Here is a 16,698-nt window from a genome sequence, read left to right as displayed (position 1 = left end):
TGCATGGCACTGCCCCACATAGTGGTGTCACACCAGGAGACAGTCCATCTGCCACCATTTCCAGCAGCGGCACCTCAACTGGCACCTGCAGCTCAGGCAGTGAGAGCTACCAGCAGGTGCGACAAGCTGCTGCCTGTGACACCAGCACCCCCTGCACTTTGTGCCAGTACCAGCGAAACAGCCAGCAGCAGCACAGGTAGTGGCCACCAACAGCTTGTCCCAACTGCTGCTCAGCTGTGCCACATCCGCACTGAAGGCATCAGAGCTGCGTGGCTGGAGAGCAGTAGGCCCGCCCCACACAGCCCTGCTGACTAATCCGCAGGGGTGAAGGGCACACACATTGTGAGCAGGGTTCTGAGCAAGGACTGTACAGGATGCCAGGGACCCTGCTAGCTGCCAGCAGCACGGCAGGACTGGGCACGTTGCTGGGCTCCGGTGATGAGAACAAGAACAGACAAGGTCTGGCCAGCCGATGGCAGGAAGACTCCCACCAATCAGCCCGCACCTGATCCTCACATTCATGGGGGGATAGTGCTTCCAGAGGAGAAACTTGGGGAGAGTGGCAGAGCACAACCCAGCAATGCTGCCTGCTCACATCAAGGGCTGCCTCAACAGCAAGTCACTGGGCCTGCACCAGAAGGCATTTGCACAGTGTCTCGCCATCCACTCCAACAACATGAAGCCTTGAGAGATGTGGAGAAGAGCTGCATGGCTGAAGCTCCTGAACAAGAGGAGAACCATGCACCACTTGCTCCTGTGGCACAGGGACCAACTCGACCTGGCTGCAGCAGCACATGTGCAAAGCCACACTCTTGCACTGTAGAGTCCCACAGAAAATGACACTCTTCTGCAGGTCACATCCAGGTGCACCACAAAAAAATTCCGGTTCAGGGATGTGGTCGAAAATAAGTCAAAAGCACCCTGGCTCTGGCAAGCAGGACACAGCAGCACAGCCCCACAGAAAATGGCACAGATCTGCAGGTTATATCCAGGCACATTCTGAAGAAGTTCCGGTTCAGGGATGTGGCTGAGATGAAGTCAAAGGCACCAGCTTCTACTGGCTTTGGTGAGCAGGCTCACACACAGAGCAGTACATACACAGGGCCCAGCACCTGCTCTGCAGCGCCTCACAGCAACTGACACAGTTGTGCAGCATGCAGTCAGGTGCATTGATAGGGAACCTATGGGACAGTCTGTGTCTGTGGTGCAGGGAATTAGCCAGCAACCTGTAGAAGAGGAGGCCATGACCCAGAGTTTGGATGCATTGACGCCAGAAAGGACACCTGCAGCAGCTGAGCACTCCTAGTCTTCGGAGGCTGCACAGCCCCAGGGCCAGTCCATCACAGCCGTTGCCTCCCTGGCAATATATGAGGATGAAGCGGTAGCTTCACCGCCCCAGATCCCGGAGTACAGACCTGACCACCACACACTGCCCGAGGAGCACATGACGAAGGAGACGCAGCTGCTTTTCCCTTAGATCTGACCACAAACCTGTGTCCCAGTGCAGCCCTCACCCCGAGCCGGGGCCGCCGCCAAACGCATTTTAACCCCCCCGCCCCGCCCCGGGCCGCGCGGGCCCCAACGATCCTCTCAGAGCCGCGGCGCTGGCGCTGCGGGCGCGAGCTCCGAGCGTTCCACGCCGCCACCGCGAGCGAGCGAGCGCCGCCTCCTGCCCGCCCGGCGCGGCCCCGCCCCTCCTAGCGCCGCTCCCTCCCGGCTCGCTCCCCGTGTCTCAGCCGAGCCCGCGCCGCGCGCCGCCAAACGGGCGGGCAGCTGGGGTGGAGAGAGGAGGGGAGCGCCGCCGCCGGTCTCGCACACGCGAGAGCAGGCGCGGGTGGAACATATCGCCCGGCTTTCCCGTTCGGCGACGGCAGCCCTTAGGCCCCACGGCGCCGGCTCCAGCTCCCCTTCTTCCGCCCAGCCGCTGCCATGCTGTCCCGCCGAGAAGGCCGATGGAGCGGGCGCAGTCCCCTCTCTCCCCACCGCCCCCGCCTCCCCCACGCTCCCCGGCACAGGCGCGCCCTACCCGCACCGCGCATGCACGTACCCCCGCCCCCGGCGCGCGCGCGCGCACTGGGCGCTCGTGCAGGAGGCGGCGGTGACGATCCGAGAGACGCGCGCGGACGCCCCCTTCCCCCCCCCCCCGGCTCCCCCTCCCCAAATTCCCCCCTCCTCCCTCCCTCCATCCTTCCCTCCCTTCCTTTTCCCCCCTTATCCCCGGCCCCCTCCCGCTTGGTGGCGGCAGCGGCACCGGCAGCCCCCCGCGCTCCCCGGGAAGTGCGGGTCCGCGCGCGCGCGGGCGGCAGGTAAGCGCGAGCCCTCTCACTATTCCTCCACCCCCCCCATTCCTCCCCTCACGCCCAGCTGCAGGACCGCCGTTGCGGTGCGCGCGCCCGCGCTCTGCCGCTGCCGCCTCCATCAGCCCCATTAACGCTGGCGCTGGGTGAGATGGAGGCGCCGCGGGCGCGCCCGCCGCCGCCAGCAGCAGCAGCAGCAGCAGCCCGGAGCACGTCGTGCGCCTGCCTCCAGCGCGCGCGGTGGGTGGGGGGTGGAGGGCGAGGACAAGTCCAGCGATGGGTGCGCACGTTGGGGCGCGCGCTCCCCGCGCGGCGGCCGCAACAAAGGGGCGCGCGGCCGCGGCCTGTCGGCGGCGCGGGCGCCGCGCGAGAACCGTTGGAGAGGGGAAGGGAGGGAGGAGCGAGGGAGGTGGAGGCGCCGGCTCCGCGCAGTCCCGTGAGGCGGCGCGGGGCGGCGGTGGCGCCGGGCTCGCTCTGGAGCGGGGCCGCCTGCTGCTCGCGGGCGCCGCCTCCCTGCCGCAGGGCCGCGCCCGACCCCGGCGGTGGCGGCGCGGGTTCTCGTGGCCGCGGCGGCCCGGCTGGGATGGGCTGCGCCCTGCCGGGAACCCGCCTGCGCCGCGTCCTCGGTGGCGGGTGCATGGAGCGGGCGTGCGCCTGACTGCCTCTGAGGGCACAGGCAGGGCGGTAAGCGCCGCTCCAGCGCGCCTCCAGAGCCGGGAGAGCTGCCGCGGTGAGGCACCGAGCTTGTCTCAGGCGGCAGCTGCAGGAGCTGCCAAAACTATTTTACAGGGTATATAGGAAAATACAGGACGTATTTTCCCCTTTCCTGCGGTGGTAACGGTAGTGTGTAAAGTGTGTGTGCAGGAATAATTAGAATCGCCCCGTGGAATAAGTAACGTAGTTGCAATGGGAGTTACCCCCTGGCTTCAGTCGGTGCTGGAGGTACTCCGGTCAAGTGCCTGCCCTACTCTTCTCGCAGAGTAGTATCTCTTTTTCGCAACAATTACATGCCCCTGCCTACTCTGCAACACTGTTTTCAGCCAATTGCTACATCTGTATCGTTCTGATTTAAGAAGTCTCAGCAGAATTGCATCAAAGTTGCATATAGTTTAACAAAACAGGGTGGGATTGCTGCTAGATTATCAACAGTGACTTTTGGCTGTTTGCTTAAAAAGAAAGCATTTTTCCCACCTTGCAAAGAATTCTATAAACGGACACTGTTGAAATAGTTTTGTCCTGCTGTGTTTGGTGCTGGATTGGTGCATTTTCCTGGGACAGTAGACCCAGAGAGCCAAGAAAAATGCACACAGTGTTTTTTGGGTTTGCTTTTCTTTGTGTATTTCAAATATTTGTGTATTTGGCTATCTTAACATATTATTATTTAGGACTAAGAAAAGAATTTTTACTTTCCTTAGTTTGTTTTGTTTTGTTTGTGGTTTGTTTTTTTTTTGTAACCAGTGCGCCATATGCTGAGATGCGAAGGCATTTGTAGGGAGCCAAGTGTGCCCATACCATGTTAAACACCCAGCACTGTGGGTGGAAGTTGTATGCCTGTCACCTACTTCCATTTTGTATATGGCCAAGGAAAGATTAGACTTCAGGAAAGGAGCTCTCAATAGCTCTGTGTCAGGTGGTGGAGGGTTTCTGCTCAACCATATATTAAGTTTCCCTCCTTTCTGCTGCATTTCCTGCTTCTATCACAGTTAGATGCCTGTGGGAGATTGGGGTTGAATAGTTTCAATTATGTGTTTTGTGTTATCCTTTTGCTGTTTAAGCATCTCCCTTGTGAGCTCGCACCTCAGCAGGCAAATCATATAGTGGGCTGCATCCAAAGGGGTGTGCCCAGCAGGTCGAAGGAGGTTATTCTGCACCTCTGCTCTGCTCTGGTGAGATCGCACCTGGACTACTGCATCCAGCTATGGAGTCCTCAGTGCAGGAAAGATATGGACCTGTTAGAGAGGGTCCAGAGGAAGGCCATAAAAATTATTAGAGGGATGGAACACCTCTCCTGTGAGGAAAGGCTGAGAGAGTTGGAGTTGTTCAGCCTGCAGAAAAGAAGAATCCAGGGAGACCATACTGCAGCCTTTCAGTACTTAAAAGGGGCCTATAAGAAAGATGGGAGAAGCTTTTTAGCAGGGCCTATTGCAACAGGCCGAGGGGTAATGGTTTTAAACTAAAAGAGGGGAGATTCAGGCTGGGCGTGAGGAAGAAATTTTTTTACAATGAGGGTGGTAAAACTCTGGCACAGATTGACCAGGGAGGTGGTGAATTCCCCATCCCTGGAGACATTCAAGGCCAGGCTGGATGTGGTTCTGGGCAACCTGATCTAGTTGAAGGTGTCCCTGCCCATTGCAGGGGTGTTGAACTAGATGGCCTTTGAAGGTCCCTTCCAACCCAAACTATTCTATGTTTGTATGATTGTTTGGAGATCTGGTATCTCTGGTGTCATTTTCCCTGGTCCTGAAATGCACCCCCATCCACGGCCCAGTCTGCTGTCCTTTCGGGTGCTTGGTCTGCTTGCCAGGCCCTCTGCTAAGCCAGCTCAGTCCACTGGTTCAGCAGAAGACTCACCACCTTCTTGATGGGTTGGTTACTGGGTTAGTGGTGGTGATTCCTGTTGAGGAGTTTTTCAGACTTTTAGATGTAGTGCAAAGTAAGTAGCAGGGATGTGGAGTCAGGGAAGTAAAGTAGCCAGAGGCAAGTAAACACATGGTTTATGACCACAGCACTTTCAGATCAATTTATGCAGTTGTCTCTAGAACCTGTCAGATTAACTGGGTATTTTAACAGTGCATTTTGCATTGAAAATAATTGGAAACACTGTGTTTTAAGACACAAATTTGAAACCATTTTTTGAATAGATTTTATAATTGCTTAAAATGTTATTATCTTCCTGTCTTTCAGGGTGAAGGTGGCCCGTTGTGAGGGTTAATCTGCCAAATATTTAATAATCATTTGTTCAGAAGATTTCCCACATTGTTCATGGTAAGGCCTGTGTTTGTTATTTCACATTTTGTTTGTTATGCTGATACATTTAGAGTATTTCTTATACCTTATTTTAGTATTAGCAGTCCTTTAGCTGTAAAAATGACTTCTTTTGCAGATGGGAATTGCAACTTCTCAGAGGAAATCTACAGTTTTGGATAACTAAATCAATAAATATCTGAAACGAGTAATTTATTCATACAAAAAAAAAGTCCTTTATAAATCACTGTAAAGTGTCTAACCTAGAAAAAGACCTGTATTTATTCACAATTTTAAAAAAAGTTTGAGAGTAAAGCTTTTATCATCTGAAAGGCTTTTTCTGGTCATATTGAGAAAAAAAAAGGATTTGGAAATTCTTTTAGTGTGTAAATGACACCGTCTTTGGGGATTTTATGACCTTGACTACTCTATAAAAATTGCAAAACTTCCCTTTGTCATTTTACAGGAGTTTTTCATCAGTATGTCTGAAACCATTAAATATAATGACGATGATCACAAAACTGTGTTCCTGAAAACATTAAATGAACAACGTTTGGAAGGAGAATTTTGTGACATAGCTATCGTGGTTGAAGATGTTAAATTCCGAGCACACAGGTGTGTGCTTGCTGCCTGCAGTACCTACTTCAAAAAGCTTTTCAAAAAACTGGAAGTTGACAGTTCATCAGTAATAGAAATAGATTTTCTTCGTTCTGACATTTTTGAGGAAGTTCTCAATTACATGTATACTGCAAAGATTTCTGTTAAGAAGGAGGATGTAAATTTGATGATGTCTTCAGGCCAGATTCTTGGTATTCGATTTCTGGATAAACTCTGCTCTCAGAAACGTGATGTATCTAGTCCTGAAGAGAACACGCAGTCCAAGACCAAGTACTGTCTAAAAATAAACCGTCCTATGGGGGAACCTAACGATACCCAAGATGATGAGGTAGAAGAAATTGGAGATCATGATGACAGTCCTTCAGATGTGACGGTGGAAGGAACTCCCCCAAGTCAGGAAGATGGAAAATCACCTACCACTACCCTAAGAGTGCAAGAGGCAATCCTGAAAGAGTTGGGAAGTGAAGAGGTTCGAAAAGTCAACTGCTATGGCCAAGAAGTAGAGCCCATGGAAACAACCGAATCAAAAGACTTGGGTTCTCAGACCCCTCAGACTTTGACATTTAATGATGGCATAAGCGAAGTAAAAGATGAACAGACACCAGGCTGGACCACAGCAGCTGGAGATATGAAGTTTGAGTATTTGCTTTACGGTCACAGGGAACACATTGTATGTCAGGCTTGTGGTAAGACATTTTCTGATGAAGCACGATTGAGAAAACATGAAAAGCTACACACTGCAGATAGGCCATTTGTTTGTGAAATGTGTACGAAGGGCTTTACCACACAAGCTCATTTGAAAGAGCACCTGAAGATACACACTGGTTACAAGCCTTACAGTTGTGAGGTATGTGGAAAGTCTTTTATTCGTGCACCAGATCTAAAAAAGCACGAAAGGGTTCACAGTAATGAGAGGCCATTTGCATGCCATATGTGTGATAAAGCTTTCAAGCACAAGTCCCACCTCAAAGACCACGAAAGAAGACATCGAGGAGAGAAACCTTTTGTCTGCAGTTCCTGCACTAAAGCATTTGCTAAAGCATCTGATCTAAAAAGGCATGAGAACAATATGCACAGTGAAAGAAAACAAGTTACAACAGCCAATTCCATCCAGAGTGAAACGGAACAGTTACAGGCAGCAGCTATGGCTGCTGAAGCAGAGCAGCAGTTAGAAACTATAGCTTGCAGTTAAAAGCTAAAGCAGAAACTGTATCAGAAATAATATAAGAAATTAAATTGGACAAAATCTATTATTGGTATACATTTAGACTGAGAATTATCTTTTCAAGAAAACATTTTTAGAGGATTTGAATGCTACATAGTAACAAATAGCGTTGCTTGGTTAGGCATTTTAAAACATTTCAGAGATGGGTATTCTTAGAATATGAAGTATGTTGCTGTCATTAGCAGTATAATGCACTAATACCTGATTTAATTTGAGAATGAGATCAAGTTCTCTATAAAACAGGGATCATCACTGGCTGATGTTTTGTTTCATCCAGCATGGAATACTGCGTACGATGCAGACGTCGAAATCAGTGAGTTATGTTTGAAAATGCTGACATCTCAGAAAGTAACAGACATGGAAAGGAAATACTTGATTTTCATAATTGTGAAGGTGTTACATCTACAGTTTTTGAGAAACAGCTTTTTAATTTCTCCCTAAGCTTTTTAATTTCTCCTTTTTTCACCTAATGTAGGTGCTAGGGGTTGATACAACAGAGTGTAAGGGGGGATAGTGGTCAAAATTAAATTGCTTCCTATTCCATTCCCTCAGATATCCTCTTACTGTAATCAGGGTGTCAAGTTTAATGGAATACTTGCTTTCCTGAAGAAAATGCATTATTCAGTGGTCCTAGCTAGTAAAGCAGAAGTGTCACAGCATTCACCAGTGTTAACTGTGGGGAAAGAGTCTGCCTCATTTGTTCCCATGCTCACTTTTATGCAGATCCCCTGAGGTGGGACAGAGCCACAAGGCAGAAAGGGTGCAGCATGGAGGAGACATGTTCCTTACCTGGATCCAGTAGAAATTAGTTCGAGCTAGTACAGCCTGAGGCTGTAGTTTTTATTATGCAGCTTTCCATTCACCTAACCTGTCACCACAGTGTTTCTGACAGCAGAGGAGGACTAGCTGTACTGGCGAGTGATAGGGTATCACTGCCAGACCTCCAGAGCTGCAGAGCACAGCCATGGGCGATTGCATACCTGCCCACAGTGCTCAGCTCAGCATGTGTGTCATGGCTGGTCACACCAGCTAATAGGTCCTGTTTGAATTTAAGAACTCCTGCCTTCCAACACAATAGCTTTCAGCAAGAGGGAGACTTCAGTGAGAGACTTCAGTCTTAATTGACCCAGAAACAGTGTTCACTAATACCTGTTACATACAGTTGCCTGATTTTTGTTTTTTGTTTTTTTTTTTTTGTTTGTTTGTTTTTTTGTGTTTTTTTGTGTTTTTTTTTTCCTAGACAGGCTGGGTAGATGCTGCTAGTTTAACTGCTAACTCAAAGGTTCAGCAAAGTAAGTGGTCTTTGGATTGCATTCTGCTGTGTGTAGTCAACAAAAGAAAACACAGTAACAGTCATAATGTAATCCAAAGGGATATGGAGCCTTTGTTTTAAATTTGTAAATACTACAGCAGTTGTCAAAGCTTCATTTGAAGTTGGAATGGGCAAAAACCTGCACTCTTAGGCATGTGGCTGGGTAACATTGCTCACTTGCAATACCTATAGCATACGAAAGCGTTAGACCAGTTTCTGGTAAGTTGCCTTGTGGTAGATCACATCTTGCTTTTCTAACTTGAAATCGAAAATGGTGGTTTTGGAACTGTTCTGTGGAACTTTGATTATTGTTTTTTTTTCTTGTTTTGTTGGCTTTTTTTACAGCTTCATTTTATTCATGTACTCATCAGGTTGAGCAGTTATCTTAAAATGCCAATAATTGTATGAAAGCTGGTCTGTAAATAAAACATGAACATAATATTTTAGAAAATGTAAACTTTGGACCTTTACCAATATATTTTTTTAAAATGTTGCTTCATTTTACATTCAGTAATTAGTTTGTAAACAAACTATACATTTTGTATCTGTGCAACATCAGAGGATGTGTATTCATTGCATTTTATTGGTTCTCTTGAGGAACATGATAAATGACCATTGTTAAAATGTTTTACTGTATATTATCGTAGATATAAAGAAAGTAGGTCCAAAATGGGATCTACTTTCTTTTTCTAAATATATTTGTCTTGCTATGTTTTCTTACCTGAAATTGTTTGCCTATTTTTTTTATATAGATGATAAAATTGGGGTTGATATGACTGTGCAGAAGAGATCTGTTGTGATAAGAGTTCAAAAGTGTAAAAGATGAAGACAGCTAAATTTCCTCTAGGTCTTCTATGAAAATCGCAAGAAGTAATGAGCTTAAATTACAGCACTGAACATTTGCATGAGAAAAAAAAAAAGGGTTGAATCATGAATTATTAGAACAGAATGCCTGGGAGTGTGCCTGAGACAGGGGATGTGATTCTGTCCAATTAATGGATATTTTGCTGTTGACTCTGTTGGGGCCAGATTAGTCTAATATTCCTAACAAGGTTTCCAACAGCGCACAAATAGCTAATTAGTGTGTGTGCAAGAATGACAGAATGCTTTAAAAGCATAGATGGCTACAATAACATTAGATACCAATTACTTGTTTTTCTCAGAGTTAAGTAGCAAAAATATCACACATGGAGTTAGTCCTGAACGTAAACTTCTCTGTCTATGGTTTGTGAGTCAAAGGAAGTTCTGTCTTTCATATATATTTGATAGCAAAAAGTCAGTTACTCTTTCTGGCTTATATCAAACATCTGTCCATGTTACAGTGGTGACCGAGTGGCTCTAGTGTGTTGGCATTAAGAATACATATAAGTGTTTGTGTGGCCAGAGCTTACATGTTGATAATGCAGCAGCATGTTGGTTGATGTGAAATGAGGTTCTTGTGGTGGTGCAAGTGGGTCTATACAGTCAACACTAAGTGAGATGCAAAACCAGCACCTTCTCAACTGCAAAAAGATCTAAACACTAAAGAAGTATAACCATTTAGTTAAAAAGCTTTGTACTTTAAAAGACTAAATAACTTAGAGTGAAAAGAAATACTTGAAATAAGAGTTTTGCTATTCTGTGATTTTAACCATGTGTTCCTAAAAATAGTATGTGGGATTTTGTATCTGATTCATTTCTGATTCAAATTGTGCTACTGGTTATTTGGCACAACTCAGTTTGAAAACTGTAGAAGTTCAGGTAAGAACACCTTCCAGCCCTTCTGCACTCCCCACCCCTTCTACACACTCTTCTTTATCAATATTTAAACAAGCATTAGAAGATGAAGCAATTCACAGTGGAGTACTTGTGTTTTAATTTTTCTGCTTTAATCTTTTAAAAAGAGATCAGAATTTTAAAGGTTGTGTGAAAGAAAACAGCTCGTGCTGAATTCGGTAGCAAAGGTTTGTTCATGTAAGCTGCAGAATACTAATTACACCTCAAAATCTTGCCATTTAGGTATCCAAAGTGGAGTTCTTTTGAAGATCAGGCCCCATTTTTCTAATCTAGAGATTGCCTTCTTGACTCCAGTGAGTAAGGATATTTAAATTAATAGAGTTGGTGTTTGGTGAGATATAGAATAAAATATCAGATGAGATCAGAAAGTCTGCCCTAAGGTTAGACTGTAGTTTTAGGGACAGATTATCTATTAGTAAGTCTTTTTTGTCATTTTAGACACCAATCTGTTTTACAGAAGAGACAAAGCATTTTTGAAACAAAGGACATACACTGCTGACAATGTACCACTTTTAGAATATAAACATTTACAGATCTGTGCAGAGTAGGATAGTTCTTCCTAAAAGGTAAAGACAGACCTAAGGATTTCATCTTTTTTGAACAGTTTGTCTGTAGATCACAGTACTATTCTCAATCATAGAATCATAGAATAGTTAGGGTTGGAAAGGACCTTAAGATCATCTAGTTCCAACCCCCCTGCCATGGGCAGGGACACCTCACACTAAACCATCTCACCCAAGGCCTTGTCCAACCTGGTCTTGAACACTGCCAGGGATGGAGCATTCACAACCTCCCTGGGCACCCTATTCCAGTGCCTCACCATGCTAACAGGAAAGAATTTCCTCCTTACATCCAATCTAAACTTCTCCTGTTTAAGTTTTAACCCATTACCCCTTGTCCTATCACTACAGTAATCAGGCAGAAATGTGCAAATTTCATTAAAAATTCCATTACAGCAGCTGGTCTGTCATTTGTCTCCATCTAGATCTAGAACAATTATAACAACATTCATTTTGAAACAGAGGATTTCCATGAATAGATTTGTTAAATAAGTGTCATAAGAATTAAGACATCTCAGGAATTATTTTTAAATGTAATGCAAGAAATCTGAAATAATCACAGGTCTAAAAATAGTGATTTATACAATATTAATACATTTTTCAATGTATTTCTCTCCACTGTTCTTTTATATAGATTTTTATTGTGGCTTTTTGCAGGCCCTGATCCTTTAGATATTTATAGAACTCTGAATCTTGATGAACTCAAGCAGTTCCAATATGACCAGCACTAGAGCTCTTTAAAATAAAAATAGACTTTTGCCATCTTACTCTTAGGTTTCAATTTTCTTTTTTTGTTTGTTTGTTTTTGTTTGGGGTTTGTTGTTTTTTTTTGGTTTGTTGGTTGGTTGGTTTGTATTTGTTTGGGTTTTTTTTTAATAATCTGTAGCTAAGCACCTAGTTTTTTATAAATAAACTTGAAAAAAACTTGTAGACCATTTGAATAAAGTTGTACTTTATCTGACCTGCTCAGTATACGGATATCAAAAAGCGTGGCAAATGCAGAACTGCTGGATATCTGTATCTCAGATTCCTTCCAAGATATACTTTATTTTAAAATCTGTAATTCTTGAAAGAACACTGGTTTGTAAAACAAGTGGTACTAACAAGACATTTAAATTCTTACTGAATGGAAATTCCAAAGATTTGGTTCATTTTTTAATTATTCTGAGCCATTTTGAATAAGTATGTAAGACAGTAACTATATATTATGCATATAAATAGACTTAAAGCTGTCTTTTAAGGCAGCAATAAAGTGAATGGATATAATGCATTGAATATAGAAAATCTTTATGGAATTACAGAGTAATGAGTTATGAAAACTGACAATTTCAACTTTTTCAACTAAAACATAAATGTACTCTTCTGAAAAACTTTTTTTCTAATGCAAACTCATTCTGTTAAAAAGAAAAAAACAACCAAATCATGAGTGCTTACATTTGTAGTGTTCTGACCTCCTCCCAAAGTCCTGTGTGTACATTTGAGTAGTCTGCAATAGCAAGCAACTTAGATGCAATGAATGTAAATTTTGAAAATTTGAAAAGACAGAAATACTATGAGTTTTCATTATTTTCTAATGAAAATCCATTTTTTCAGGGTCAAGGGTACCACAGGCAGTGCTTACAAGAGCAAACCACTGCAGGGGCATCGCAGATTGTGCAGAGAGGAGGATGTAGTATGATTGAACTCCACTGGGAGATCAAAACCTCACTTTTTTCTACTCTAGAATTTGGATAATGGTACTAACACGAGATCCTATGTAACTTCAGGCTGGAGTTACTCTTCAAGGAAAGTTGTCAGTTATTTGCAGATGATTTATGCCTGCTTTGTACTAGTCATTATCATAATCGGGGTTTACAGAGTAAAGTTTTCAGAGCTGTATCTTCAAAGACATTATTTGGTTCTATTTTGCATACTGCCAAATCTTGTTTTATATGTTTCTGTTGTGTTTAAGGTTGCATGGGCAAAGTCAGGGAGAAGAGTTGGGAGTAAAATCAAGAATATACTGTGAAAAATGTTCTAAACATTGATTTTATTAAACTTGAATACAAATTATATTCAGATTTGTATTTAATGTATTCAGGGTACCTTATATTTAAGAATGTGTTTACATTGCTTAAGAAGTTGGTAGTCTCAGATGATAATTTATAGATATGTTTTCATTACCTTAATCTCGAGCATTTAGAATTGGTGTATAGATTTATTTTTTCTGGGTATCAAAGCCATGAGTATCTGTTCATGTAGCTCTATTAGGCTAGAAATATCTAATTACACTGGCTGTCTATATCTAAGCAACATTTAACACATTTTTGGTTCCCAAATAAGTCTATTATCATCCCCCCATTTCCTGTTACAAAATAACTGACGTTTTTGTGAGATCTGCTTAGGACACTAAGGAATGTTTTCTCAGATGGCAATAGCATTTGATCTGATTACTTTGCAAAGATGAAAAGTGAATAAAAAGTGGCTGATTCTGCATGGCAAGATGTTTTACAATTGAATTTTTATGTTTATTTCAAAACTTAAGCTTTGGCATTTATTTGTCTCTGTTCTGCTATAAAGCTTCTTTTGTGACAATACAGTTTCCTAAAGTAGAAAAGCAAAGTAGACTTTGTATCATAAAACTTAATTCTCCTGAAAAGGTGAGTGTTGTTTTGTCTCCCCCTCTTTCCTGCTCACAAAGAAGTCTGGTTAACTTATTTCTGTGTTGGTGCAAGTTATGAGATGAAGGTATTCAGGCAGGAGCAGGGATGAGGGTAAACATGGAAGAGGAAGCAGCTGAACCTTCTTATTTCAGTTGAAATAATGAAATGAGTGACAGTTAACTTTGTCTTATGTCTGGGTGATGATAAACAGAGAGAAGTAATGCACCAAGGCAGTAGGCTTTACCTCCAAGACACAGCTAAATCATGAGATGTTTCCTTGTTTAGAAGCTAGTGGAAAAGTTAAATGAGATCAAAGGATCAGATCCATGGTGATTTAAGGGAACCAATGTTGTGGTTGCTGCAACTCTTTTGCTGGCAATAGCACTCATGAAGTGTCTCAGGGAACCACTTCATGGAGAGCTGAAGCACCTGAAAACTAATAAGTGGTTTGAGTCATTTTTCCTTAACCTTCTTAGTAGCCCCACATGATTGACAGTGCTAGGGTCAGTGGAAGAGCAGGCCCAGTTTAGATCAAGTTTGGTTATTGTGGAGCTGCCTCCTAAGGCAGCAGCATTCTGTTTCACCTGTCATGGTAAAACTGAAATTACTGCTAAAAGGGGCAATGCTGTTCTCTCCCCTTTTGCTGTTACCTTTTGCACCTGTTTCCTCTGTCTTGTTTGCTTCAAATTTAATGGCTTTTGTGGCTTTAGGAGAAGCCAGTCAAGTGTGTTTCTATAACAAAGCAATTCAGTGCTTCAGTGAGTTAGTTTCAGGTTGTTGAACCAATTCATGAGATCTGGTCCAAGGTAAGTGGCAGGAGTGCATAGCTAGAGTTAGGAGAATGAGTGGAGCAGGACTTGCCCAACTTTGGCTGCATGTTAAATGCACAGTAGTGAAACAAAGCACTTGGTGCAAAGCATTTGTGAGAAGCAGTCAGGCAACACAAAGGACCATATATACCTCTTTTGCAACAACCACTGGTGGTAGACTTCTGGGATTTTGAAGAAGGATATGTGTGTGCTTCATTTCTGCTTTTTCAGGAAGACAGAATTTGGGGTTTGAAGTTGCTTTGTTTTCTTTCATTTTTATTGTTTAAATTAATCTGACACTGCCTCTTATCTGCCAATCCTACGAACCCTTGAATTGTGACAAATTGCTTAGGTTAAGGAGAAAAGAATAGTTAAAAGGGACAACAGGTACTTAATTCACTGAAGGACAAAACCCCAAAAGGATGGAAAATCGTATTTTTACATTCTAAGTAAATGTTTACAAGTATCAGAATATATTCACTTCATAGTTATTTCGGTCTGGTTTGGATTACTTACTGTGTAAAACTCATCATCTCTTTAGTTATTGAAAATAAGATAAATCCCAAGTATAATGTATTTCATTAGGTGATGTCAGCAAGAGTGATTCATGTTAAGATTTTTTTTTTTCCCCACCTGTCTTTTTAGTTTAGACTCCTGTGGTAAACTCGAAGTTTTCAGAATGTTTGACTTTTATTTCTTTCCAGGTATAAATATGGATTCATTTGAAAGCCTGAATATAAAAACTGTAGGTATTTTTATATTTCTATTTGGTACTTCAGAGTAAGAAGTTTGAAATGTAGTTCTTCAGTTGTGTATCTGAGGCTGTAGAAGGCATTCTTTTTCAAGAGTTGCCTTTTTTCAGTGAAAAGCTCTTCCTAGGTATGAGTTATGTTCTGATATTTCTCGCAGTTTTCTGTGTTTTAACAACATTTGAATATTTTCTTCTTACACTATTTTTTTTTAATTTTACTAATTTATCCAGATTTTCCAGTAAGATTTAAAACAATCATAGGTTTTTAAAGTATAAAAATAGAGCTTAAACCATGGTTTTTGAGACATAAACTTTGTTATGCTGGTGTAAGGTTTCATTCTTTAACTTTTCAGCACTGTAAATGAAATACTGTACTGAAATAAATCAGATACTCGAAAATACGATGACTGCCATCATAAATGGAGGTATGTTAAACAGACATTTTTTAATTAAAGTTAACACCCATTTTAAGAGTGTTAGTAAATGTTTTCAATATGAAACATAGGTTTAATTTTCCACTTCAGTAATGAACTTTTCTTTTATTCAGTTGTATGACTCTTGTAACTCTCCCATTGTTCCAAGGACAGATTAAATGCAGTCAGAAGGGGGCCTTGACTTGATGGATGTGATAAATTATGCTAAAGTATGGATATCCTCTTACAGATATTTTTCAATTCGACATGGATTATGCTCTGTGAATCTTGCTAAACTAATTTAGGGTTTTGATATTCTGCTTTTCAAATCCTTTCTTTTGTGACATAGTTAATGTTTTTAAACACAATTTAAAATTCATATACTTATCTTATTTGTCCAAATGATTTAAATTTTAGCCATGTATGATGAAATCCCCATCCTTTTGACTATAGGACAAGTTAAGAAACCACATTGTGTATTTATTCTTTGTATTTTATATATTGGTGTAATTCAGTATAGTTTCCCATTCTTAGTTCTTGAAAAATCAAAACTGTTTAATAGCATGTTAAAATTACGATTTTGATATTTACATTTCACATATCTTTGTTCTCTTCTTTGAGCGTTAAATTAAGCATGCAGTTTAATACTTAGGTTGTTTACATTTATCAGAATATTATAACTGAACTTATTGAGGACTTTCATGGAATAGTATTTTCTCGAAAGTTTGTAAATAATTGTAACTTGACTTTTTTTTCTCCTTAGCTCATTGGCTAGCAGTTTTGCCATGGGTCATAAACGCATCTTTACTTCTCTCCTTCTAAGTTCTTTGAAGACTTGAGCATATGCCTAATTTTATGACTTGTGTCAAGTTACACATACCAATAAGCTGTGATATGATCAGGGTCTTCTTGTAGGAAAGAGGAAGACACATGCAAAACCACTCATTTTTAGTCTAACAAATGTGGTGGTGTGCGGGTAGAATAAAAAATGTTTAAAGATGAATTTTATTTGTGGCAGACTCCCAACTTATCCTATGAGTCATTAGCATGGTGCAGAATGGTATGGCCTTGTCCATGTCATGAGTCAGTGGTTGGTTGTGAGGTTCTGTAAGTCTCCTCCTATGTTTCACTGTGTCTCTGCTAGGTACAGACTCATTAGTCAAAGACTTGACTGAATTCCTTGCTGTATAAAAGAATTCCTGTGTGATCTAAAGGCTCTCTATTTTGGACTGTAACTTACTTGTCTTGGTGAAAGGACTGGCTGTCTACAGAGGTGTGACAGGTGGGAGCAGCAATTACTCTGGCACCACTGATTTTTGCATAGCTGTACA

At 42.6% G+C, this 16,698-nt stretch overlaps 1 protein-coding gene across 1 annotated transcript; it reads left to right on the top strand.

Moving 5' to 3' along the window:
• Positions 1 to 2,160: 2,160 nt before the first annotated feature.
• Positions 2,161 to 9,136, top strand: ZBTB14 (zinc finger and BTB domain containing 14). The gene is made up of 4 exons (XM_062632918.1): positions 2,161 to 2,306; positions 5,202 to 5,282; positions 5,728 to 8,316; positions 8,349 to 9,136. The coding sequence occupies exons 2-3, from the start codon at positions 5,280 to 5,282 to the stop codon at positions 7,069 to 7,071; spliced, it is 1,347 nt and encodes a 448-aa protein (XP_062488902.1). The 5' UTR covers positions 2,161 to 2,306; positions 5,202 to 5,279; the 3' UTR covers positions 7,072 to 8,316; positions 8,349 to 9,136.
• Positions 9,137 to 16,698: the final 7,562 nt, after the last annotated feature.

Source organism: Pezoporus occidentalis, unplaced genomic scaffold (assembly GCF_034315485.1).
Source record: "Pezoporus occidentalis ecotype Australia unplaced genomic scaffold, CSIRO_AGI_Poc_V1 ctg4, whole genome shotgun sequence".
NCBI classification, from domain to species: Eukaryota; Metazoa; Chordata; class Aves; order Psittaciformes; family Psittacidae; genus Pezoporus; species Pezoporus occidentalis.
This window is presented reverse-complemented; position numbering and strand designations above follow the sequence as displayed.